The sequence below is a fragment of the Hordeum vulgare genome, chromosome 4H (genome assembly GCF_904849725.1).
Source record: "Hordeum vulgare subsp. vulgare chromosome 4H, MorexV3_pseudomolecules_assembly, whole genome shotgun sequence".
In the NCBI taxonomy this organism is placed as follows: Eukaryota; Viridiplantae; Streptophyta; class Magnoliopsida; order Poales; family Poaceae; genus Hordeum; species Hordeum vulgare.
This window is the reverse complement of record NC_058521.1, coordinates 159,463,543-159,488,274: the sequence shown is the minus strand read 5'-3', so window position 1 is coordinate 159,488,274 and position 24,732 is coordinate 159,463,543. Positions and strand designations below refer to the sequence as shown.

Genomic DNA, 24,732 nt, shown 5'->3' with positions numbered 1-24,732 from the left:
AAGAGTGGAAAGAGCTCAAGATTGGGGATGCCCAAGGCATCCCAAGCCAAATTCAAGGACACCAAAAAGCCTAAGCTTGGGGATGCCCCGGGAAGGCATCCCCTCTTTCGTCTTCAATCCATCGGTAACATTATTCGGAGCTATATTTTTGTTCACCACATGATATGTGTTTTTCTTGGAGCGTCCTGTATTATAGGAGTCTTTTTTTTGTTGTGTCACAATCATCCTTGCTGCACACCTTTTGAGAGAGACATGCACTCATCGTGAATTTGCTAGAATACTCATTGAGCTTCGCTTAGATCTTTTTAGTTAGGCAATTTAGCTCACATGTGTTTCACTTATATCTTTTGAGCTAGAGAACTTTGCTCTAAGTGCTTCACTTAGATCTTTTAGAGCATGGCGGTGTCATATTTTGGAGAAATAAGAACTCTCGATCTTCACTTATATCTTTTTGAGAGTGCTCTCTCTGAGTAACTTTGTAGTTGGCTTATGTTATGAAAGTAGTCCCAAAGGTGATAGGAACCCAAAGAGCATACAATAAAACTTCCATATTCATGTGTATTGGAAGTTTGATTCCTCTCAAATAGTTTTGAGACATGGATTTGGTAATATTAAGAGTTATGTTAGTAGGGTGTTATGAATCTAGAAATGCTTGTGTTCAAGTTAGTGATTCCTGTAACATGCACGTATGGTGAACCGCTATGTTAGGAAGTCGGAGCATAATTGATTTATTGATTGTCATCCTTTGTGTTGCGGTCCGGATCGTGCGGTGGTTAACACCTACCAACCCTTCCCCTAGGAGTATGCGTTTAGCACTTTGTTCCGATTACTAGAAAAAACTTTCAAAATAAGTATGTGAGTTCTTCATGACTAAAGTGAGTCCATGGTATAGATGCACTTTCACCTTCCACCATTGCTACCCACTCTAGTGCCACGCAACTTTCGCCGGTACACAAAACCACCATATACTATCCTCAAAACAGCCACCATACCTACCTATCAAGGCATTTTCATAGCCATTCCGAGATATATAGCCATGCAACTCCCACCGTTCCGTCTCATGACCTGTGCCGTCACTTTCATATTGCCATTGCATGATCGTAAGATAGATAGCGAGATGTTTCAACGCCATACGCCAAGCTAGATCATTGCACATCCCAGTACACTGCCGGAGGCATTTCCTATAAGAGTCATCATCGTTCTAAGCATTGAGCCTTGAGTAAATGAAAGTGTGATGATCATCATTATTAGAGCATTGTCCCATGTAAGGAAATAAAAAAAGAGGCCAAAGCTGCCCACAAAAAAAAATATATATATGGAAAGAGGCCAAAGATCCCAAACAAAAAAAGAGAAGGGACAATTCTACTATCTTTTTCACACTTGTGCTTCATAATAGCACCATGTTCTTCATGATTGAGAGTCTCTTGTTTTGTCACCACCATATGCTAGTGGGAATCTTCATTATGTAACTTGGCTTGTATATTCCAATGATGGGCTTCCTCAAAATTGTCCTAGGTCTTCGTGAGCAAGCAAGTTGGATGCACACCCACTAGTTAACTACTGGAATTCAGAATTTTGCCGTCTGCCTGGCCTTTGCCGTCTGCTGACGCATGGCAACGGTACTCTTTGCCGTCAGCTGTCACAGTACTAACGACAAACAGGTGGCTGATGGCAAAGGTTTAATTTGCCGTGGGCCACCTCTTTGCCGTCCGCTGGCGGATGGCAAAGAAGCCCTATGCGGACGGCAAAGGGTGGGCAGACGGCAAAGCCCCCCCCCCCCCCAAAACGGCCGAAACCCCAGCCCCACCCACCCCGCCCCTTTGCCGTCTGCCTGGGAGCACGGCAGACGACAAAGGGGACGGCGGCCCACCAACCACACTAATGGCTGCCCCCACCCGATGCCTCCCCCACCCCGCCCCTTTGGCGTCTGCCTCGGACTCCTTTGCCGTCTGCCTGGGAGCACGACGGACGACAAAGGGGCGGCCCACCAACCACACTAACACCTGCCCCCTCCAACCGCCGCTTCCCACGTAGCCCACCAGTGCATCTGCGCCCCGTGCCGCCTGCCGATGAGCTCCGTCGGCCACCCCTAGGTTTCCGCCTCAACCCCGCTCCTTGAATCCCGCCGTCCGGCACCAGGTGCTCCGCGCCGACGTCCCGCTGCTCTGGCCCAAGGAGGCCGCGCCGCGCGGCCCCGTCGTCCCGCTGCTCTGGCCCAAGGAGGTCGCGCCGCGCCGCCCCCTCATCCGCCACCGCGCCCTCCTCCACCACCGCGCCCTCCTCCTACCCACGACCCCCTCCTTCACCACCGTTCCGCCCCTCCTCCACCACTACCCCTTCCAACCAGCGCACCGCCTCCTCCCCGCGCCCCTCCTCCTCTATGGTTGTCCTCCCTGCGTCGTCCTCATCGCTCGGCCGCCCCCTCCTGTGAGTCCCTATTTTTTTTCATATAATTTGTTAATTAGGTTAGTTAGGTTAGTTGTTAATTACCTACTGTTAATTAGGTTAGTTAGGTTAGTTGTTAGTGGTAATGCCCATTCAAATTTTGGATCTTGTTCGTGTTAGTTGTAAGTTTGTAGGTTAGTTAATTAGTAGATTTAGTGGTAGTTTAGTTAGTTTGTACATTCTGCTTAGTTAGTTGGTAGTTTAGTTAGTTGTTATATTTAGTTAGTTAATTAGTAGATTTTTTGTACCCAAGGCCCGACAGCAGAAAAGTTTCACTACGAAGCTCCCCTACACTTACCCTAGCTAGCTTATGCGTGGCCATATTACCCGAACGACAAATCCAACTGACCTTGAACTCATCGAAAGAATTAAGCATTGTCTTGATATCTTGTACCCAAGGACCGACAGCAGACAAGTTCCTATCTGGATGATTAATCTTCACCACCAGTGCCCTGCTATCTAGTTCCAAATGTGCTCGTTGGATGTTAGGACCAACAGACACCTATAGTGCCCTTTTGCATGCCAACGCTTCTACCGCTTCGGGATCAGCAATGCCTGGGAAGAAATGGCTAACTATGGACAAGAACATCGCATTATGATCTCGGAATACTACCCCACCACCACCGTTTGTTCCTTGCTTCGAGACCGCGCCATCGGAGATTATTTTTACCCATCCATTGACAGGAGGCTCCCATGTCTGGATGGTTTTTGGCTTCGGCTGTGACACCCTTGTCTCGTTCGCTGCTTTCCAATCTGACAATTGCACCTTCAGAGAATCTATTATTTCATGTGGCTGCTACAGCTTCCGCCCCTCCCTTGTGTTGTTTCTGGCGAGCCATAGCCCGTAAGTAGCCTGTAGCATGAGCTCCTTCTCATGGTCAGCAGCGGCAGTGACCATTCAAGCAACCAAGATGAGAGAGCCTTCTGGGAGGTCAAATTAACCGGTGGACTAGCCACCATCACGCCCAGCTCCTCTTTCATCAGTTGCGGGAGTGTTGACTAGTGGTAGATTTTGTTAATTAGTAGATTTAGTAGGTAGTTTAGTGGTAGATTCTGTTTTGTTAATTAGTGGTAGCTAGATTCTTTTTTAGTTACTTAGTGGTAGATTCTGTAGGTTAGTTAATTAGTGGGAGGTCAAATTAACCGGTGCACTATGTTGTGGTGTGTGTGTGCTTCCACCGGACAAAACAATGAAATTTTGAAACATCCCTGACAACCATAATATTCTCAACAAACATACTACTAGTACTACTACTTTACGGTGCCATGCGCCACTCGTGCGAGATTTCTTGGACCAGTAAACTCGTTATAGTTCAACCAAACGCTACCGAAAAGATCCACAGAAAAGTTGATTGAGCAGAAGGAAGAAAGTTGTGCTTGGCGTCGATGAAGGAAACAAATCAGGGGGTGTTGTGCAGAGTTGGCTGACCGTGATGTATAGCATGGAGGAGGCGACGATGGTGCGGTAGCGGCCGAGCCACGAGTTGGCGATGGCGGCGTCGAGCAGCGGCAGCATGGACGCGGCGCCGGACCAGGCATTGACGGCGGCGGCGGCGGCCGTGCTCTCCCCGAGCGGGCCAGTCAGGTAGCTGATGAGGTTGGAGGAGATGCCGTAGTACGCGAACCCCTGACCCCCGGACCCCCGACGCCACTGACCCTCGACCCCCGACCCCCGACGCAACTCACCCTCGACCCCCGACCCCCTACCCCGACCCCCGACGCCACTGACCCCCAACTCCTGAGCTCCGACACCTCTTCGGCCTCTTGTTGACTCTCGACGCTAGTGACCCTCGACCCCCAACCCCCGACGCTAGTGACCCTCGACCCCCGACGACACTGACCCACATAGTTATGAGTTAGGTCACATAGTTATGTTAATTATAAAAACGTCGCATTTGTGTTGATCGTGTGAATTTCAATGTGCAGTTGTTCGACGACCTCCACGTGCGTTGGACGAGCTCCGCCCTTGCGTTTCTTGGTGAGCACAAATGACTTCTCCTCCTACCCCCTTAATTTGCTCTGTCCCGGTCTTCGTGCCGATGAAACTTGCTAGCTATAGATTTCTTCAATCATGAGTATGCGTGACCAGTATGCGTCTCCCATCCGAAAGGACGACATCTATAAATATGAATTTCTTTGTATATTTATAACCGCCATCCTTTCGAATTGTCCAACATTATCCATGGACAGCACGAGTATGTGTAGATTGGGTTCATTTTCCCGTATGTTGTGCTCTGGATCCGATGCAGAATTTCGTCAGTGCCTCCCTGTTGTTCTCCGGGTACACATCCTCTCTGCTTATTGCCGAGACGTGTATCAGGAGAACAGCTGGGAGGTGCTGCCGAAATTCTGCGTCGCATCTGGAGCAGAGCATGGGAAAACAAACCCAATCTACACATACTCGAGTGGGATTAGGACCTATCTTTACCTATTAGCGTGTAGGTTGCATGGACGTAGTAAAACTGACAAACTTGATTAGTGTATGAATATGGATGATGAATTATATATTTATTTCTTGTGCCCCCATAGCTAGCTAGGCAACATGAGTGATCGTGCTTGGATGTACACTGGTCACCCTAGTCAGAAAGACATGACCCATGAATGGTTAACAAAAACCAGGGGGTTTCTGAGAGCCGCATTTGCAAATGGCCAGCAAAAAACATGGTGCCCGTGTCCCAACTGCGACAACGGGAAAAAAGCAGACAGAGTTTAAAATGGGTAAACACCTGCAGAAGTGGGGTTTTACGCCCGATTATACGGTGTGGACTTTTTATGGTGAGTCTGACCAACGTGCCAGAGCTGAGGTGATTCGTCGTCGCACCGACGAGCATGGTACCGGGATTGAAGACATGGTGCAAGACTTTGATGATGCTCGCGATTCGGACGATGAGAAGGAGGAATCTGCAAAGGCCTTCTAAGAAATGTTGGAGTCTTCAAAACGTCCTCTCCACGAGCAGACTGAGCCTTGTCAGCTGGATGCCATCTGCTACTGCGACAACAGACCTTCCATGACAACGGCGCCAGGAATCCTGCTTCTATGGGCTACGCCTATAGGGACTTCCTTGGCAAATATGCAAAGGATTTCCCCGCGGACTTGGAGCCTTGTGTTGGTGTTCCCTTGAAGAGGAAAGGGTGATGTAGCACAGCGGCGGTAAGTATTTCCCTCAGTTTGAGAACCAAGGTATCGATCCAGTGGGAGGATTGCGTCGAGTCACAAGTACCTGCACAAACACAAAGATCTTGCACCCAACGCTATGAAGGGGTTGTCAATCCCTTATAGATTGTTTGCAAAGTGAGAACTGAAAACAAAAAGTAAACGAAGCAAAGTAAAAGTAAAAGTGGAGACGATAGTTGTGAATAGACCCGGGGGCCGTAGTGTTCACTAGTGGCTTCTCTCATGAAAGCGCGTAGACGGTGGGTGAAGGAATTACTGTCGAGCAATTGATAGAAGCGCGCAAAGTCATGACGTTATCTAAGGCAATGATTATATCTATAGGCATCATGTCCAAAACAAGTAGACCGATACTTTCTGCATTGACTACTATTACTCCACACGTCGATCGCTATCCAGCATGCATCTAGTGTATTAAGTTCATAAGAACAGAGTAACGCCTTAAGCAAGATGACATGATGTAGATGGACAATCTCATATCTATGATAAAATCCCATCTTGTTACCCTTGATGGCAACAACACGATGCGTGCCTTGCTGCCCCTTCTGTCACTGGGAAAGGTCACCACACAGTATGAACCCAAAACCAAGCACTTCTCCCATTGCAAGAATCATAGATCTAGTTGGTCAAACAAAACCCAAGACTCGGAGAGACTTACAAGGATATCAAATCATGCATATAAGAAATCGACAAAGACTCAAATATAAATCATAGATAATCTGATCATAAATCCACAATTCATCGGATCTCAACAAACACACCGCCAAAGAGGATTACATCAGATAGATCTCCATGAAGATCATGGAGAACTTTGTATTGAAGATCCAAGAGAGAGAAGAAGCCATCTAGCTACTAACTACAGACCCGTAGTTCTGAAGTGGACTACTCACGAGTCATTGAGGAGGGGATGATGTTGGTGTAGAAGCCCTCCAACTCCAAAGTCCCCTCCGGCAGGGCATCAAGAAGGGTCTCCAGATGAGATCTAGCGGAAACAGAAGCTTGCGGCGGCGGAAAAGTGTTTTCGCGGATGCCCTGATTTTTCTTGGATTTTAGGGAATATATAGGCGAAAGAACTAGGGTAGGGCAGCTCCAGGGAGGCCACAAGCCTGGTAGCCGCCAGCCCCCCTGGTGGCGGCTACAGTGCTTGTGGGCCCCCTGTGGCTCTCCTGCCTTGGCCCTCAAGTCCCCCGATCTTCTTCTGTTCTCGAAAATTTTATTTCGGAGATTTTATTCCGTTTGGACTCCGTTCCAAAATCAGATCTGAAAAGAGTCAAAAACACAGAAAAAACAGCAACTGGCACTTGGCACTGAATTAATAAGTTAGTCCCAAAAAAGATATAAAAGGTATATAAAACATCCAAAGTTGACAAGATAACAACATGAAACCATCAAAAATTATAGATACGTTTGAGACGTATCACCATCGCGCAAGTAATGGCTCTGAAGGCTCAATTCAACCTATGTAGGGAATGCTACGACGCGATGATGACGATATTTGGATGCTTTCTACCCAAAGGCCATGTACTCCCTGCAAACCTGTACCATTCAGAGAAAATCCTCCGTGTACTTAAGATGCCCTATGAGAAGATACATGACTGTGAGAATGGATGTGCCCTATTTAGACTTGAGTATGCGGCCTTGAACTATTGCCCCATTTGCAATTCTTCAAGGTATATTGTGGTAGACAACGGTATGGGTGAGAAGATTCAGACCAAAATCCCCATTAGTGTTCTTCGGTATCTGCCAATCGTACCAAGACTTCAACGTCTTTTCATGGTCGAAGAGACGACCACACAGATGACATGGCACAAATTTGGCAAAAGAACCGAACTAGATGCGGATGGGAACAAGATGCTGGTACACACTTCACATGGTTTTGCGTGGAGGCACTTCGATGCATTACATAAGGATAAATCAGAAGATCCAGGGCAACCTAGAGTTTCCATCAGCACGGATGGGTTCAATGTGTATGGTATGACGGCAGCACAATACAGTTGTTGGCCTGTATTTGTCATTCCACTAAATTTGCCACCCGGAGAGATTATGAAAAGAAAGAACATTTTCCTGACGTTGATAATTCCAGGGCCCAACTATCTGGGGAAGAATATGAATCTATACATGTAGGCACTTAAGGATGAGTTGCAAGAAGCCTGGGATAATGGGATCAAGACCTACGACGTGGCTACCAAAAAAATTCAAAATGCATGTGTGGTACATGTACTCGACGCATGATTATCCGGCATTTGCGCTATTCGCTGGTTGGTGTGTGCATGGAAGGTTCCCGTGCACCACATGCAAGGAAGCTCTTCAGTTCCGTTGGCTGCAGGCTGGTCGCAAGTGTTCTTGCTTCGACATGCATAGACAATTCCTGGATCCTGGCCATAAGTTCAGAAAAGACAAGAAGAATTTCATCAAAGGTAGAGTTGTCAAAAACACTGCACCAGCTGCGTTGACAGGACAACAGACCCTTGATCAGATAAACGATCTCGAGCCTGATCCTTTGTATGTAGGATACTGCAAAGGGTATAATACAGAACACATCTCGACTCACAAGTCATGCTTATGGGATCTTCCTTACTTCAAAGACCTCCTTTGCCCACACAACGTCGACGTGATGCACACTGAAAAGAATACTGCGAAGGCCATTTTTGGTACATTGTTCGACACAGAGGGGGAGTCAAAAGGTAATCCTAAGGATAGAATCGACCTGGAGGCTCTATGTGATAGACCGTTGGAAAACTTGCGACAATGGAAAGGAAAGCAAAGCATAGCGAAGCCAAAGGCAAGGTTCAATCTTGAAAGGCCAGCTATGAGGGAAATGCTATTGTGGGTGAAAATGCGGTTGATGTTCCCCGATGGGTATGTTGCGAATCTAAAGAGGGGAGAGAGTCTTGACAAATTGAAAATATTTGGTCTCAAGAGTCATGATTGGCACATATTGATTGGGCGGGTAATGCCGGTGAAGTTGCGTGGCTTTATCCCTGAGGATGAATGGCTAGTACTGGCAGAGCTGAGCTATTTCTTCCGTTCTCTTTGTGCGAAAGAACTATCGCCTGGTGTGCTAGATGAAATGGAAGAGTTGGCGCCGAAGTTGATCTGCAAATTAGAAAAGATCTTTCCACCGGGCTTGTTTAATCCAATGCAACATTTGATTTTGCATCTCCCGACCGAGGCAAGAATGGCGGGGCCCGTTCAAAATCGATGGTGCTACTCAAGTGAGAGGATGCAGAAGATGCTTCGTGCTAAGTGTAAAAATAAACGTAGAATTGAAGCATCGATGGCCGAGGCATTCATTACTGAGGAGGCGGCAAACTTCGTGACAGCACACTACGAAGCCAAAAATCATCATTTGCATAACCCGAAGCCTCGGTACAATGATGGCGATCCAAAAAAAGTTCGATGCAACCTCAGCCTATTCAAAGGTAAGCTCGCACCATCCGGTGCTTCAAAAGGGAAATCGTTGGATGTCGAAGAATGGCGGACCATTTCATTGTATATCTTCACCAACCTAACAGAAGTGTGGCCGCACATTGAGTAAGTTCTCGGTAAATTATTGTTATGCAACTTCTAATTGGTTTGAACTACTCTTATCCCCGGATATTTGATATAGTCGATACGTTGCCGAATTCTCGGATGGAGCGGTCATCAAAAAGGATTCCGTCAAAGAGTATGAGCTTCTCGCAAAGCATGGATGCGACTATCCCGCTTTCATCTCTTGTTTCAAACAAATGGTAATTAATTACCATTAAGGGCCCATTTGATTTATTGGTCTAATTTGCGGCTAATGCATCCATTCTTTCGTATTAAACTGGTAGGCTGATGCAGAGTCTATGGACGCCGAGTTGAGACAAGTCGCTAATGGTTTTGACTATAAGGTCCGTTCATTGGACAAATACAACATCAATGGGTATCACTTTCATACCTTTGGCAAAGAGCTATCTATGCCCGACCTAAAGACTACAAATTGTTCTGTCTCTGCTATTGGCGAAGGAGGCACCGAGTATTATGGAAGAGTTGAAGCAATTTATGAACTTCTATTCTATGGTGAAAACCCACCGACAGTCGTAGTCTTCAAATGTTATTGGTTTGAGCCGAGGGAGAATAGAAGGACTCATGAACATATAGGACTAGTCAAAATCAACCAAAACACCCACTTAGATGTTCCCAATGTCTATATTACGGCTCAACAGGCGACATAAGTTTTCTATCTACCGTGGGTCTGCCAAACTAATCTGAATCTCAAAGGTTGGGATGTCGTTTATGAAGTGCCACCACATTTTAGACCACCTACCCTCAATGAAGAGGATTACGAACCTCACATTAACCCATACACATATGAAGGAGAATTCTTCCAAGAAACATGTATGTCCAAGAAACGTTTCAAGAACCGCTCTACTTCACCCTAGAACATTGAAATAGACAGCGACAGTGAATCCGTCTTAACCCCTGAGCCCGAATAGGAAGAGCTGGAAGAAGAAGAGGTTACTGCTGCGGATGACCTGTCACTTCTTGTCCGATTACATAATGGTGGCCTTCCACATGTTCTTCGTGATAGTGATGATGATGATGCATTTATTGATGATAGTGATGATCATGATGCATTTATTGACCCCAAAGCATATATAGACAAGCACGATTGTTATTAGTTCATGTGAGGTATTCAACTATTATACTATATATAAATTTTGAGTTCATGTTAGGTATTCAATTTTTATTAGTCATGTTGGTATTTATGACGATGATACACTTAAATTATATACATTTTATTACTCATGTTGGTATTTATGTTGTACTAATTTCATTTACTCTTTGTCATGCCATGTGTTGAAAGATGGTGGGAAAGGGTCGAAAGCACTCCGCGGCTCCTACTTCGTCGGCGGGTGATGGGATGGGTACTTCCATTCCTGCCTCGCCTCTTCGGAGAGTGTTGCTCTCTATTATGCAAGGAGCGCCCCCCATGAGAGGAGGTCGACCCCCCACGAAGCCGAGAGGTACTAAAGGTACACGTTGTATTCATGTTGGTATTTATGTTGTACTCATGTTGTATGCATATTGGTATTTATAGACATTTTATTACTCATGTTGGTATTTATGTTGTACTAAAGGTACACGTGGCCGCTGAAAGTGCAGTCATGCCCTTAATCGTGTTTTGGTGTTCCTGAAAACACACATATAGATAATTAATCACTAACCCTTTTTAAGCTATTGTGAATGATCATGTGTTGATAAGGACAAGCTCATGTGCTAACAAGGACAAGATCAAGATAAGCATTCTTGACCACTACATGCTTGATCCTTGTGGATGTTCACATGGTGGACAAATGAAGATAAATATATAAGCTAGGCTTTCCACATTGTGTATGGGAGAGCTACTTGAAGACTTCATCATGTCTTGCTTTCAACATTAAGCCAAGAAGGAACAACAACATCAAGCTCAAGTGAAAGGGCTAACTCAAGGTATCAGTTACTTTGATGTTAGCGGTGCGGAGTGATGATCAGGGAATAAAAGTACACACTCAAGTATGGATCATCGGTATCCCTTTTACAATTCTTGAGTCTTTAGGGATCCCGCACTATTAAGAGGGGATCACACGTTTTTGTGATGAACTTGCTCAAACTATATATCCACTATTCTGCTCAATACCACATATTCTCTACTCTGCTCCTATCTCAAAACAGGTCTAATGTCTCGAACTCCCGGCTCCCTCCGGATGTCCGAGGGCCGGTCAAGGGTCGGACGACCGACAGGCTTCGGAAATCCGGAGCCTTGCACCAGAAGAACTTGAGCCCTATAACTTGGATTTCCGGCTCCCTCCGGACATCCGAGGGCCGGTCGACCGACCAGCTTCGGAAATCCGGAGCCCTGCACGAGAAGAACGTGAGATCTATAACTTGGATTTTCGGCTCCCTCCGGACGTCCGAGGGCCGGACGTCCGACCCTTTTGGAAGTCCTAAACCTTGCACCAGAAGAAGTTGACTCGAATAACTCGGATTTCCGGCCTTCACCGGACGTCCAGTTCCTGTTCAACTCACAGTGTTTCTAGACATAGCTATAGCTCTTGGACGTCCGACCCCTTGCGGACGCCCGGACTACCGTAAACTGCCGGACGTCCGAACCCTGTGTGACGTAAAGTGTCCCCAACGGCTGTTTTTACACTTCCCACTATATATACCCCCTCCCACTTTGTGAGAGGGTGTTCAACACAGCCATATCCTCATAAGAACACATTTCTACCTCACACACATTTTCTCACACCAAATCTTGGATCCCAAGAGCATTTGTGAGCCCCTTCGAGAGTTGTTCCAATCAAAAGATAGATCGTCTCCCTCTCCTTCTCTCAATCCAAGCTATTTGAGATTTGAGCAAGTTTTGAGCATTCCCCGTGATCTTGTTACTCTTGGAGGTTGGAGACTCCTGGGCGATAGGAGTTCTTCAGAGAGGAATCAATCCGTGTGATTACCCCCCGAAAAATTTTGTGAGGGTTTGGAAACCACCTCAAAGGCTGACCACTAGTGGTTGAGAAACGCCTTCGTGGTGTTATCTCAAAGGGAGAATAGGGTGACCTTCGTGGCGTTAGTGTGCCTTCGTGGTAACATCCACCTCTCTAACGGTGACTAGCTTCCCTCCAAGGAAGTGAACATTGGGATACATCTTCGTCTCAGTGACCTTGGTTATCCTTAACCCTAACTCCTTACTTGTGGTTTACTTGTGTTACTTGAGCATACATACATTGCATATTGTTTGTGCTCATTATATTGTGTTGGCCATTTCTTGTACAAGATTAATCATCCAAGCATACCTTCTATATCCACACGTTCATACTTGCAGCTTTTGATATATCGTGTGATATAGTGTGATCTAGTATCTTGTGTTGTTCACCTACTTGTCGTGTGATATAGCTCAAGTAAGTTTGTGTAACTTACTTGTGCTTGTTAGTAACTGTATTGTGTTCATCTTGGTAGATCATGTTGTTGATACACGTTGCAGTGCCTAGTGCATTTGGGATTTGTGCTTGACAAGTACCCTCCTAGTTTATTTCCGCATTAGTTTCAAGCCAAATCCGAAGAAGTTTTTAAATAGCCTATTCACCCCCCTCTAGGCGTCATCGAGGTCTTTTTCAATTGGTATCAGAGCTAGGTCTTTCTTTAATTAGGTTTCACGACCTATAGAGTATCGATGTCGACTATTGGATTAGTGCACAATGACACCTTTGACTTTGATGGCACAAATTATACCCTATGGAGAATTCGTATGCTTCATCACTTTCGGGCCATGGGCCCAAATACTTTACAAATTGTTCTTGTAGGGATTGCCGACAAAAAGGATGATGCATCTTCATCTACTAATGAAATGTATCTTGATTGTGAGGCTTTTCTTGCCATTCATCGAACCATAAGTCCTGAAGTGTTTAAGTCTATCTCGACTTGCAAGTCAGCTCATGAAGTTTGGACTAAACTTGAAGATATATATGGTGGGTCCAATCTTGATGAAGACGGTATTATGATGAAGGAGTTGGTGCATGAGCTCTTCACTCTTTTCGATCTTAAAGATTCCACCACTACTTCCATATCCGATTGCTTGCACACCTCAGCATCTTCAATCTCACAAGGTAATGACATGGTGAGTGAAGAAATATATGTTGATGAAAATGTCATAGCCTCTATGGACACGAGCATATCTAGCACCACACATAGTGTAAATTATTGTGCTGATAGGTCATGCATTTCACCTAAAGATCCCTCGACAAATGTCTATGGTGATATGCCTGCTTCCTCGTGTCCTCTTGATCAAAATATCTTGTTTCTCCCTAGTTGCTCTATGACTAATCATTTAGGGGAAATCAAGAAATATGAAGTAATTTTGACTAATGAAGAATCTGATTCACCAAAAGAATCATCATCAACTCGTCCAGTTCACATGTGCCTCATGGCAAGAGGTAATAATGAGGTATCATCTTCCCTGTGCAATAACGATGATATTTGCGATGAGGATGATGATGATGACTTGACTAAAAATATCTATGTGATCAGTAAAATTCTTCATAAAGCTAAAAATAACGCTCTTCAAATATTCCAAGATGTTCTTGCTTACTTTGAAAATTGTAATGATTCACTTAATCATGAACAATCTAAAAGTGAACAACTTGAACATGAACTTGAGAAGAGTCATCAAGCATGTAGAGACTTAAGATCTTCAAAAGGAGAGATTGAAGTTGCTCATGATAAACTTAAAAAGGATTTTGAGGTCCTTCTCCTTGAATGCAATAATGTCAAGGGAGAGCTCATCAAAACCTCTAAGATCTATGAGGAGCTTCAATCTACTCATGAGAAGTCTCTATTTGCTACTTACTCCTCTCATTGTTGATGATACTTGTACATCTAAATCTACCTCATTTGAAGTATCAACATTGAAGGAGAATATTGAGCTACATGCTCAACTTGATTTACTAACTAGCAATTATGGGAAGTTTGAAGAAAACCATGTAATGCTCACAAGCTCTCATGCCGATCTTCTAACATCCTATAATGTGCAAAAGTTAGCTCATGAGGCTATCATCACCAAGGTAACATCAAGTGAGCCTCATGTGGACAATGGCACTACTTCTAGTCAAAGTACTATATTTCCATGTGTTAGTCCTCGTAATTCGTCTACTCATAATGTTGCTACCTCGTGTGATGAATTACTTTCCTTGCCTTGTTGCTCTAACAATGAAACTTACACTTCCTCTAGTATTTGCATTAAAACTAATCGTGCCGAGGAAATCGAAGAGCTCAAGGCCCAAGTCACTTCTTTGAAGAAAGACTTGGAACAGTGTCATGAAGGGATGTCCACACTCAACAACGTCCTGTGTGAGCAAACATCTCCGAATGACAAAAATGATATTGGAGTAAACTCAAACAAGAACAAGAGTGGCCTAGAACGAGTTAATAATTCGGCCAAAATCATTTGCTTCAAGTGCAAAGTTAAAGGGCACCATGTTAGATCTTTCCCTCTGAAGACGAAGTCTCAAAGTCACAAGCAACAAGGGAAGCAGCCACAAACTCAATCACACACTCAGCTACAAGTTGAAGGAAGGCCTCTTCCCAATAAGACCCAAGCCAGCACTCCCCGAGGTGAGAAATCAACTGGGAAGAAAACAAAGGGTATATGTTGCTACTTATGTCGTGAGAAGGGTCACGTCGCTTCGTCTTGCACGAGAGATAACTTATCCAACCCATCACTATTGATGATAGCTATTCCCTTGGGAAGGATAATGTTGGCAATGTGTTTTCCAAGTTTGTTGGAACTCAAAATGGTGCCAAGAAAAGAACCATTTGGGTTGCCAAGCCTATTGTGACTAACCTCTTAGGACCAACGTAGTTGGGGACCAAGAAGCTCAAACTTGATCAATAGGTGAGTCTGGAGGACATTGGAGACTTGGATACACAATGAAGATTTGAGGACTCTTCATCATTTGTATCATCTCAAGCCAAGTCACTTGGATTATCAAGCCCATATCCCATATCCAATGTGCCTCTTTGCGGTGACTTTTACTTAAATTGTTTACATTGAAAGTTGCCTGCCCCACTCCCTCTCATGTTTAGGTTTGGTTCCTAGCATGTACTTTGACATGTTGCGCCTACTAGTATGATTGTTATATGTTATCTACCATGTGTAGGTCGTTATGTATGTCATATAGTTGTGTGTAGTCCTGATCATTACTTGCATCCTAGTTGCACCGTTGTGTGGGTATTTTGCGACGTTAATAGCTCATCACATTAAGGGGGAGTGTTCTGCTCTATGCACACCACTAACCCAAAATGTGTACATATGTGTTGGACTCCATGTAGTATTCGGTGCAAGATTATCCAATCAATTAGTTTGATGTCAAGGCCATCCGAAGTTTAAATTGGCATCCACTTATCACCTTAGTTGGATGATTGATTGCCTTGTATGATAAATACATGGATTATCACATTATGTGAGGATGATATGCTTTGTGCATGTCACATCCCCTGGTAAGACAAAACATCCGATGTATGCCACTCAGAATCCACCACATGTGGTTATCCTATAACTGTGTGGTGTGTCATGCTCCACATATCTTAATTCGCATAATAAGCCCTGTTGGTATCTAAATTCCTTAGATGTGCGTGAGTATAATGTCCTACTACACCAATGCTCATGGCTTAGCCGCTAGATCGTATCTAAAAGAAGGGCATTGTTGATGCATGCCTTTCAAATTAATCCTCCACACTATGATCTAACTAATTGGGATGTTAACGTATGTCATCTAAACATTATGCTTATGGTTGAACTCCCATATCACACTTGTGTGAGTATAGAACGATTCTTGTGCTCGTTTGGCACCTACCACCACTGATAACTCTAAATGTCATTGTGTTCTCTCACACATGGTATCTCTGGCTTGGTAGTGTTTTTCATGGTCATTTTATTTCGGCTCTATCTTCAGTTGACCTACATAACGTGCCGAGAAATTCATGTGTCTCCCGGTAGAGCTCGCACTACTTATTTCATAATGTTGTGGGAGTTATAATCATATTACCTACACTTATAAATATACTGGGTGAGACATGCATGTAAGGTTGTGCAAAATGCATGCCTTACATGGCTTGATGCCTTGACCAGTTCATGTGTTGAACTTGGGGTGCTACCATGTGTTGATTTGTCACCCTGATCCATTTTGGATGACATGAATGTTCCGTAATAGAAAATTATGTGTTCATTTGTCCAAATTGTATATCCTTGGATTTTGATAGGATTGTGTAGGCATATCTACTATGTGTAGATGCACATGCCGTGTCTATCGTATCTCTGATCCAATATATATATATGGTAAATTAGACGTATCCATTAAAAAGGTTAGGGTGTGCTTGAAAGTAAAACTTATATCTATATGCACATAATTTAGTGATCTTACCCTATATATATATATATTGTAGTTGGACTAACTACTTCGGACCCAATAAGTTTGGGGACCATATTGTGCTTAATTGGTGGTTTAGGTACTTTGGAGATGCATTGCTATCTTGACTTATTCTCAGAAAAAGATGGTGCTAGTCACGAAGAAATTAGAGTCAAGACAGGACTCGGCTACTTCTACGCCATACCAATGCTTTTCCGGTAACAAGTATTTACTTCATGCATGTACAATATTAGAGTCAACACTGTGTAGGTTGCATCATGGCATGAACATAATACTTTTTCCACTTTGTAATTTCCTGCATGTCCTTGTCAATCACATTGATGAAATGCTTAGTGTTGGTGTTCTCTTAGCTCTTCATGGTCATATGAATGAGACAAATTTGTGCCATGACCCTTGTGTCATGTGCCTTGCACTTATAAGAGGATAACTTGTGCATGATTCTATGCACTCATGCGTTTGACGTATTTTGGACCCACATTTATCATAGTAATCGTATTAAAAGACTTACATCAGACCATGTCCAAAATATGTTAGTTGAGAGGTCCCTTTGGCTGCTACACATGCGAGAATACTTAGTATCACCTCATCATCAAAAATTCCAGAATCAGCCTCTGCCTCCTCCTCTCTCTCTCGGTCGTCCGACGTGTCTCGCACGTCCGGCGGCTGACCTCATTCCGGACGTCCGACCAGTGTCGGTCGTCCGACGTGTCTCGGACGTTCGGCGGCTGACCTCATTCCGGACGTCCGACCAGTGTCGGTCGTTCGACGGCAAAATCCTCTCCGGACGTCCGACGCCTGTCGGACGTCCGACGCATCGGGGCCTATAAATAGCTGGGCGCGGGGCTGGGCTTTGGCCTAGCCCTCACGCGCCCCCTTTTTCCCCTGCACCCGTCGCCGCCAGCTCCAGGAGCGCTCGCCCGCGCCGCCATTCCCGAGATCTGCCTGATCTCCTCCGTAGATCCTTCTCTTCTTCCTCCGCGGGATCCGTCTACAGGTATCTCCTTCGTTCCCCTCGCATTTGGTTCCCTCTCTCCAAATTCCACGTGTTCGTTCGTACGTTTGACCATGTTCGTTCCTCATTTGGGGTTTCCATCCGTGTAGGTTGTTGTGCACCATGCCCAAGGTTAAGCACGCCGCCCGGAAGGATGTTGCTGGCTCATCCGCTCGTGCCCCTACTAGCACGGGGTCGGACTCGGAAGGGCAACGACGTCCCTTCAAACGGACTGTCCGGCGTCCTCCGTCTCCACAGCTCCCCTCGTCGTCTGATGGTGATGGCTCTGACTTCGAGGATGAGCTTGCCGCCGAGGACCTTGCTGACCAGCCCACCGATCGGAGGTCCATGCCAAAGCCCGGGACTCGCAGGGCGTCCTATATGCCACCACCTCCTCATGCTCAGCCCGCAGGTGAAGCTCGTCGCATCTCACTTGAACCCCCTGCTACCTTAGGTCGTGAAGTCACGAACTTCACCACACTTTCCATGTCTTCATACCTCACTTTCCGCCGCTGCATTGATCAATTCTCTGTCGTACGTGACTCTATGGACTCACGTTTCCGCACACACGTCCAGGCGGACATTTTTACTACAGTCATAGTTCCTAAGGGTCTCTCTGTTCATCACTTCATAGACCTTGAGCATATTCGCACGCACCCGGCGAAATACCCGGGTGCCATTGAGCTTATTGAGGCATCGTGGCTTGCCGCCCCGTTTGCTTTTCATCGCGATTTTAACGCTGCTGCCATTCACCAGTTCTGTGCCACATGCTTCTTTGCTCCAAACCACACTGTTAGTTGGATCACCTCTGACGTTCGCTTCACAGCTTCTTATGATACGTTTGTTGCCGCATTTGGTTTCCCCAACTCCGGCTTCAAAATAGATAGGAATGATCCTAACCATGCACCTAAGTCCATGGAGGCATGTGGGTATCTCCTCAAACCACTCCGTGAGCTTGATGCGGATGAACGCATGAAGGATCTTAACCAGGTATCCATCTGGCGTTCACCTTACTTTATCATCTTTCTGTGTCTTATCCGCACCATCTATCCCAAGATGGGTGATAAGGGCTCTTGCAGTGGCTACTGCATTGACATCATGTCACACTTGTACGAGCACCCCAAAAGCAAAATTAATGTGCCTCACTTTCTCTAGCATGAGATTCGGCTCGCTAGCTTTCAATACAAGCGAGCTTTTCCTCATGCCCCCTTCATCCAGGCTCTTATTAATCATGTTGCTGATTTCTCTATTGCTGTCGCTCACACACATCACAAGTGGGTCATTCCCGCTCACATGGCGGATAACTATGCTCCCAAGAAAACCCCATCCTCCACATCCACTCGCCGCACTGCTGCCCGGTCAGCAACCCCCTCAACTAGCTCTGCTCCTCTCGGTCGCTTTGCCAAATTCATTGGCAAGGCACATTCTGCTATGATGAAGGCCGTCTCTTTCAAGTGTGGTCAAACCCATGATGTGGTTTCTCGCCTAGTCTCCTCCAAGAATGCCCTCAAGGCTCGTCTGAGAGACTCGGGCGCTCTTGATGTGAGTGATGATGAGGCCCTTCCTGCTGCTCCTCCTTCTGACTTTGGCTTCCCATCTGGTCCTGAGTGGGCTGATTTTCTTGACGAGGCTGGTGGCAGTGGTTTGCCTAATGATGAGGATGATGATGTTGAGGATGATGCCTGATTAATGATGATATTGATGAGGGTGATCCTTGAGTATGTGATAGCTTTGCCGGTTTTCCCTCCTTTTTGGTCCTTGATGCCAAAGGGGGAGAACATTATCTTATCTTAGTTTTCAATTTTAGTTCCTCTCACAATGTATGATATGATGTATTATGTCGAACTTAATGATGTATCATCATGTAACGATACTTATGGATGGTGTGCTATGCCATCACCTATGGATGATGTATTGTTGAACTATCATGTGGTGATGAGATATCACGATATTATCGTTGTGTCATATGATGATGATTTTTATGCTATCCCATTGATTCATATGATATGCTATGTATTGTTGAACTATTATGGTGTTATATCATGCTATTATCTTCAATGCACACATTAAGGGAGAGCTCTCACACTTACCTATTTTACTACGCATATAATAAGGGGGAGCTTCATAAGCATCGTAACAAAACTCTCCTAAGCCACACATGTCTATTACTATTGTTGAGAGCTATATGTATGTTGTCATCAACTACAGAAAAGGGGGAGATTGAAAGTGCAGTCATGCCCTTAATCGTGTTTTGGTGTTGCTGACAACACAGATATAGATAATTAATCACTAACCCTTTTTAAGCTATTGTGAATGATCATGTGTTGATAAGGACAAGCTCATGTGCTAACAAGGACAAGATCAAGATAAGCATTCCTAAGCACTACATGCTTGATCCTTGTGGATGTTCACATGGTGGACAAATGAAGATAAATATATAAGCTAGGCTTTCCACATTGTGTATGGGAGAGCTACTTGAAGACTTCATCATGTCTTGCTTTCAACATTGAGCCAAGAAGGAACAACAACATCAAGCTCAAGTGAAAGGGCTAACTCAAGGTATCAGTTACTTTGATGTTAGCAGTGCGGAGTGATGATCAGCGAATAAAAGTACACACTCAAGTATGGATCATCGGTATCCCTTTTACAATTCTTGAGTGTTTAGAGATCCCGCACTATTAAGAGGGGGTCATAGGTTTTTGTGATGAACTTGCTCAAACTAGATATCCACTATTCTGCTCAATACCACATATTCTCTACACTGCTCCTATCTAAAAACAGGTCTAATGTCTCAGACTTCGGGCTCCCTCCGGACGTCCAAGGGCCGGTCAAGGGTCGGACGACCGATAGGCTTCGGAAATCCGGAGCCCTCCACTAGAAGAACTTGAGCCCTATAACTCGGATTTCCGGCTCCCTCCGGACATCCGAGGGCCGGTCGACGGACCAGCTTCGAAAATGCGGAGCCCTGCACCAGAAGAACGTGAGCTCTATAACTCGGATTTCCGGCTCCCTCCGGACGTCCGAGGGTCGGACGTCCGAGCCCTTCGGAAGTCTGGAACCTTGCACCAGAAGAAGTTGAGTCGAATAACTCAGATTTCCAGCCTTCTCCGGACGTCCGGTCCCTGTTCAACTCACAGTGTTTCCAGACATAGCTACAGCTGTCGGACGTCCGACCCCTTGCGGACGCCCGGACTTCCGTAAACTGCCGGACGTCCGAACCGTGTGTGACTTAAAATGTCCCCAACGGCTTGTTTTTACACTCCCCACTATATATACCCCCCTCCCCCTTCGTGACAGGGTGTTCAACACAGCCATATCCTCATAAGAACACATTTCTACCTCACACACATTTGCTCACACCAAATCTTAGATCCCAAGAGCATTTGTGAGCCCCTTTGAGAGTTGTTCCAATCAAAAGATAGATCGTCTCCCTCTCCTTCTCTCTACCCAAGCTATTTGAGATTTGAGCAAGTTTTGAGCATTCCCCGTGATCTTGTTACTCTTGGAGGTTGGGGATTCCTAAGCGGTAGGAGTTCTTCGGAGAGGAATCAATCCGTGTGATTACCCCTCGGAAAAGTTTGTGAGGGTTTGGAAGCCACCTCAAAGGCTTACCACTAGTGGTTGAGAAACGCCTTCGTGGTGTTATCTCAAAGGGAGAATAGGGTGAGCCTTCGTGGCGTTGGTGTGCCTTCGTGGTAACATCCACCTCTCTAACAGTGACTAGCTTCCCTCCAAGGAAGTGAACGTCGGGATACATCTTCGTCTTAGTGACCTTGGTTATCCTTAACCCTAACTCCTTACTTGTGGTTTACTTGTGTTACTTGAGCATACATACATTGCATATTGTTTGTGCTCATTATATTGTGTTGGCTATTTCTTGTACAAGATTAATCATTCAAGCATACCTTCTATATCCACACGTTCATACTTGCAGCTTTTGATATATTGTGTGATATAGTGTGATCTAGTATCTTGTGTTTATCACCTACTTGTTGTGTGATATAGCTCAAGTAAGTTTGTGTAACTTGCTTGTGCTTGTTAGTAACTGTATTGTGTCCATCTTGGTAGATCGTGTTGTTGATACACGTTGCAGTGCCTAGTGCATTTAGGATTTGTGCTTGACAAGTACCCCCTTAGTTTATTTCCGCATTAGTTTCAAGCCAAATCTGAAGAAGTTTTTAAATAGCCTATTCACCCCCCCCCCTCTAGGCGTCATCGAGGTCTTTTTCAGCCGTGGGAGAGGTAGGGCGGTGGCTGCCATGCCTTCTGAGGTGGAGGCTACACGGTTTCCGCCACCACCCCAAGCTGATTCACCTGAGCACAGGACTTCTAGGGTGGATTCGTCTGAGGTGGAGGCTACACGGCCTTCGGTTCACGAGCCTCGGGTCGACGAGCCTCAGGTCAACGAGCCTTCGACCCACGAGACTCGTGTCCCAGAGGCTTCGTTCCAGGCGACTCCGGAGCAAAGCAGGAATGAGGGTATGTCCCCAGAGACCCAGTGGGATACCTGGGCTGAGCCAAGTGGCCATGCTGGTAGCGACGAGGAGCTGGGTGAGGGGGCTACCGTCTACTAGCGTGGTAGTTCGGGGCTCCCGCTCGTGTCGGTGACCCCCGAGCAGAGGTGGTCGATTAGGCCAAATGGGGACAAGTAAGTTAATTTACTCTTATTTAACCTTTTGCCTTCACGTTTTCTGAAATATCTAATGTTTTGGCTTTAATTTGTCGTACCGTAGGGGTTGGATTGTTGCCAAGGGTGTCCGCAAGCCCAACAGCGTCCTTGGTGTGCTTTGCTGTAAAAACTTCCCAGGGTTTGTTACGTTACCCGGTCGGGAGCGAGAGGTAGGAATGACCTGGGAGCACTACTTGGGTGCCCCGACCCCGCCGGAGGTGGAGATCGACGGTGTTTTGTGCCACACGAGGGCCGACATGGTGATCCGACAGTTCTGGGTAATTTCTCCTTCACACAATTATAAATCAACCATAGCTAGTTACTGTACTAATCGGTGTTGTCTCGTTTGCAAACCTACTATAGGTGTGAGGAGGTATACGAGGAGGACGCAACAAAGGTTATCGAAACCGAATGTCGCGGCCTACTTCAAAACTTTCGGCACGAGGCTCGGGTGCAGGCTTTTCGAAACTACTATGCCACACGGCGTATTAGGAAGAACAAGGCGAAGTGCCGAGATTCTAAGATGGAGAAGGAGCATTACATGAAGGTAATTACATATTATTAAGGCTTTGTAGTTAGTTTCCTTGATTTGGTTCTTACACGCTCAAATTTCTCTTTATTAACTTAGGTGCCCCCGAGATGGTTTGTGGATAAGATGGATTGTTGGGAGGCCTTGGTGGTTCAGTGGTGCTCCGAAACGTGGGAGGCCAGCCACAACAACGCCAAGGATTGGTGTGGAAAAATGGTTGGTGTGCCACACCATCAAGGGAGCGTCAACTTAATCCAATTTGGCGAGAACTGGGTATGTGGTTTGCTTCATGCCTCATGAAATTCATTCTTAATGCTATCTTGAGCCCTTTACTAATACAATTTGCCACTCTCTCTCTTTTAGGCGCGTCACAATAAGACGGAGGTGCCACAGATGTACGACCTCTATGCGATGGCCCATACTACCTCGTACAAGAAGGTCAAGGCATTCTCTGAGTCTTACCTCGAGCATCCAGAAAACTTCACCAACATCTCCTCCCACCACAAGCTCGTGAAGTACAGAGATCACGGGAAGGCGAGGAAAGGGGAGGACTTTAACCCGAGCGAGGGACCTATTGATCCAGAGCTGGTGATGATAGCTGGCAACGGGAGGCCCAATGGCTGAATCGCCATTGGAGACGGCCTTATACGTTGTCCTAGCACTCTCCGGCAGATAAAGGCACGCCAAACGAGCTCCTGTCCGGAGATAACACCTCATCCACGGCCAGTCGAGCTCGCCATCGAGGTTAGTTTAATGGACTCAACTATCTTTCCGCATTATGTTGTGCGTTGGAACCAATATGATTACAATGCTAACAATGAGTTGTGTTGTAGGCTGCTATTCAGAAAGAGAGAGAGGCAATGCAGGCGGCTATGGAGGAGAAGGATAAGGAGATGAGGGAGCTGGAGGAGAGGACGACTGCATTGGTGGAGGCGGAGAGGGCACGGAATGATGCGTCTAACAGGGCCATATACGAGCTCTTCGTGGTAAGTTTCTTCTTCATGTTATTTCAAATCTTGCATTTTAATGTTCGTTTCATTAATAAATAAAAAGTTTGACTTGTCAAAACCAAATGTACAGTCTATGTGCGAGAAGAGCGGCCAAGTCCCTCCGCCGATGCCAGTCATTAACATGGCGGGGACGATGAGTTTCATTTCAGTGCAGTGATCTTAAGAGTGTCCTCATGCTAACGACACATTGCAAACGATGTTTGGTGCAGAATATCTGCCGAAACACATCGCACGACCCTTCTACAGTGGAGCCTTCTCCAGGGCTGCCTTCTCCAGGTGAAACAAGCCAGAGCCACCATGCTTCACCGCCGTGATGACGATAATGGTATGATATTTCTAGTGTTTTAATAAAAATTACATATACTTAGCTAAGTTCTCTCCTAAAGGACATAATAAGGATTAGGTAGCTCGAAGATGACCTATTCCCCCTAACTTAGGTATTAAATGGCCTATAATTAGCTTAGCTAGATCCAAAATGGCTTAATAAGCATAGTTTGCTCTGGAATGACACATTTTACCCAAGTTAGCTCCGAAATGACCTACAGTTAGCTAGGCTTCCACCTAAATGATATAATTAGCTTAGTTAGCTCCAAAATGGTCTATTTAATAAAACATGACCTATACTTAGCTAATTATCCTCGAAATGACATAATTAGCTCCAAAAAGGCATTCTTAGCTAACTTAGCCTGAAGAAGGGGACAAGAGGAGAAGAAAGAGGAAAAATGAAAGGAAGGAAGAAGAAGAAGAAGAAGAGAAGAAGAAGGATAAGAAGAAGGAGAAGAAGGAGGAGAAGAAGCAGAAGGAGCTCCTCCTTCTCCTTCTCCTTATTCTTTTCTTCTTCTTCTCCTCTTCCTTCTCCTTCTCCTCCTCCTTCTTCTTTTACTTCTTCTTCTATTCTTGCTTCTTCTCTTTCTCTTATTCTATGTAGCTTAGACTCATCCAAGAAAGACTAAATTGGCTAATTATCCTACAAAATGACATAATTAGC

General features: G+C 45.5%; 1 protein-coding gene across 1 annotated transcript in view; it reads right to left on the bottom strand.

Moving 5' to 3' along the window:
- Nucleotides 1-3,769: 3,769 nt before the first annotated feature.
- LOC123450372 (protein NRT1/ PTR FAMILY 5.14-like) overlaps nt 3,770-24,732 on the bottom strand; it is a 50,085-nt gene continuing 29,122 nt past the window's right edge. Inside the window, exon 2 of the mRNA XM_045127662.1 lies at nt 3,770-4,072. Within this exon, the coding sequence (XP_044983597.1) occupies nt 3,770-4,072 (303 nt within the window). The remainder of the gene's footprint in view (nt 4,073-24,732) is intronic.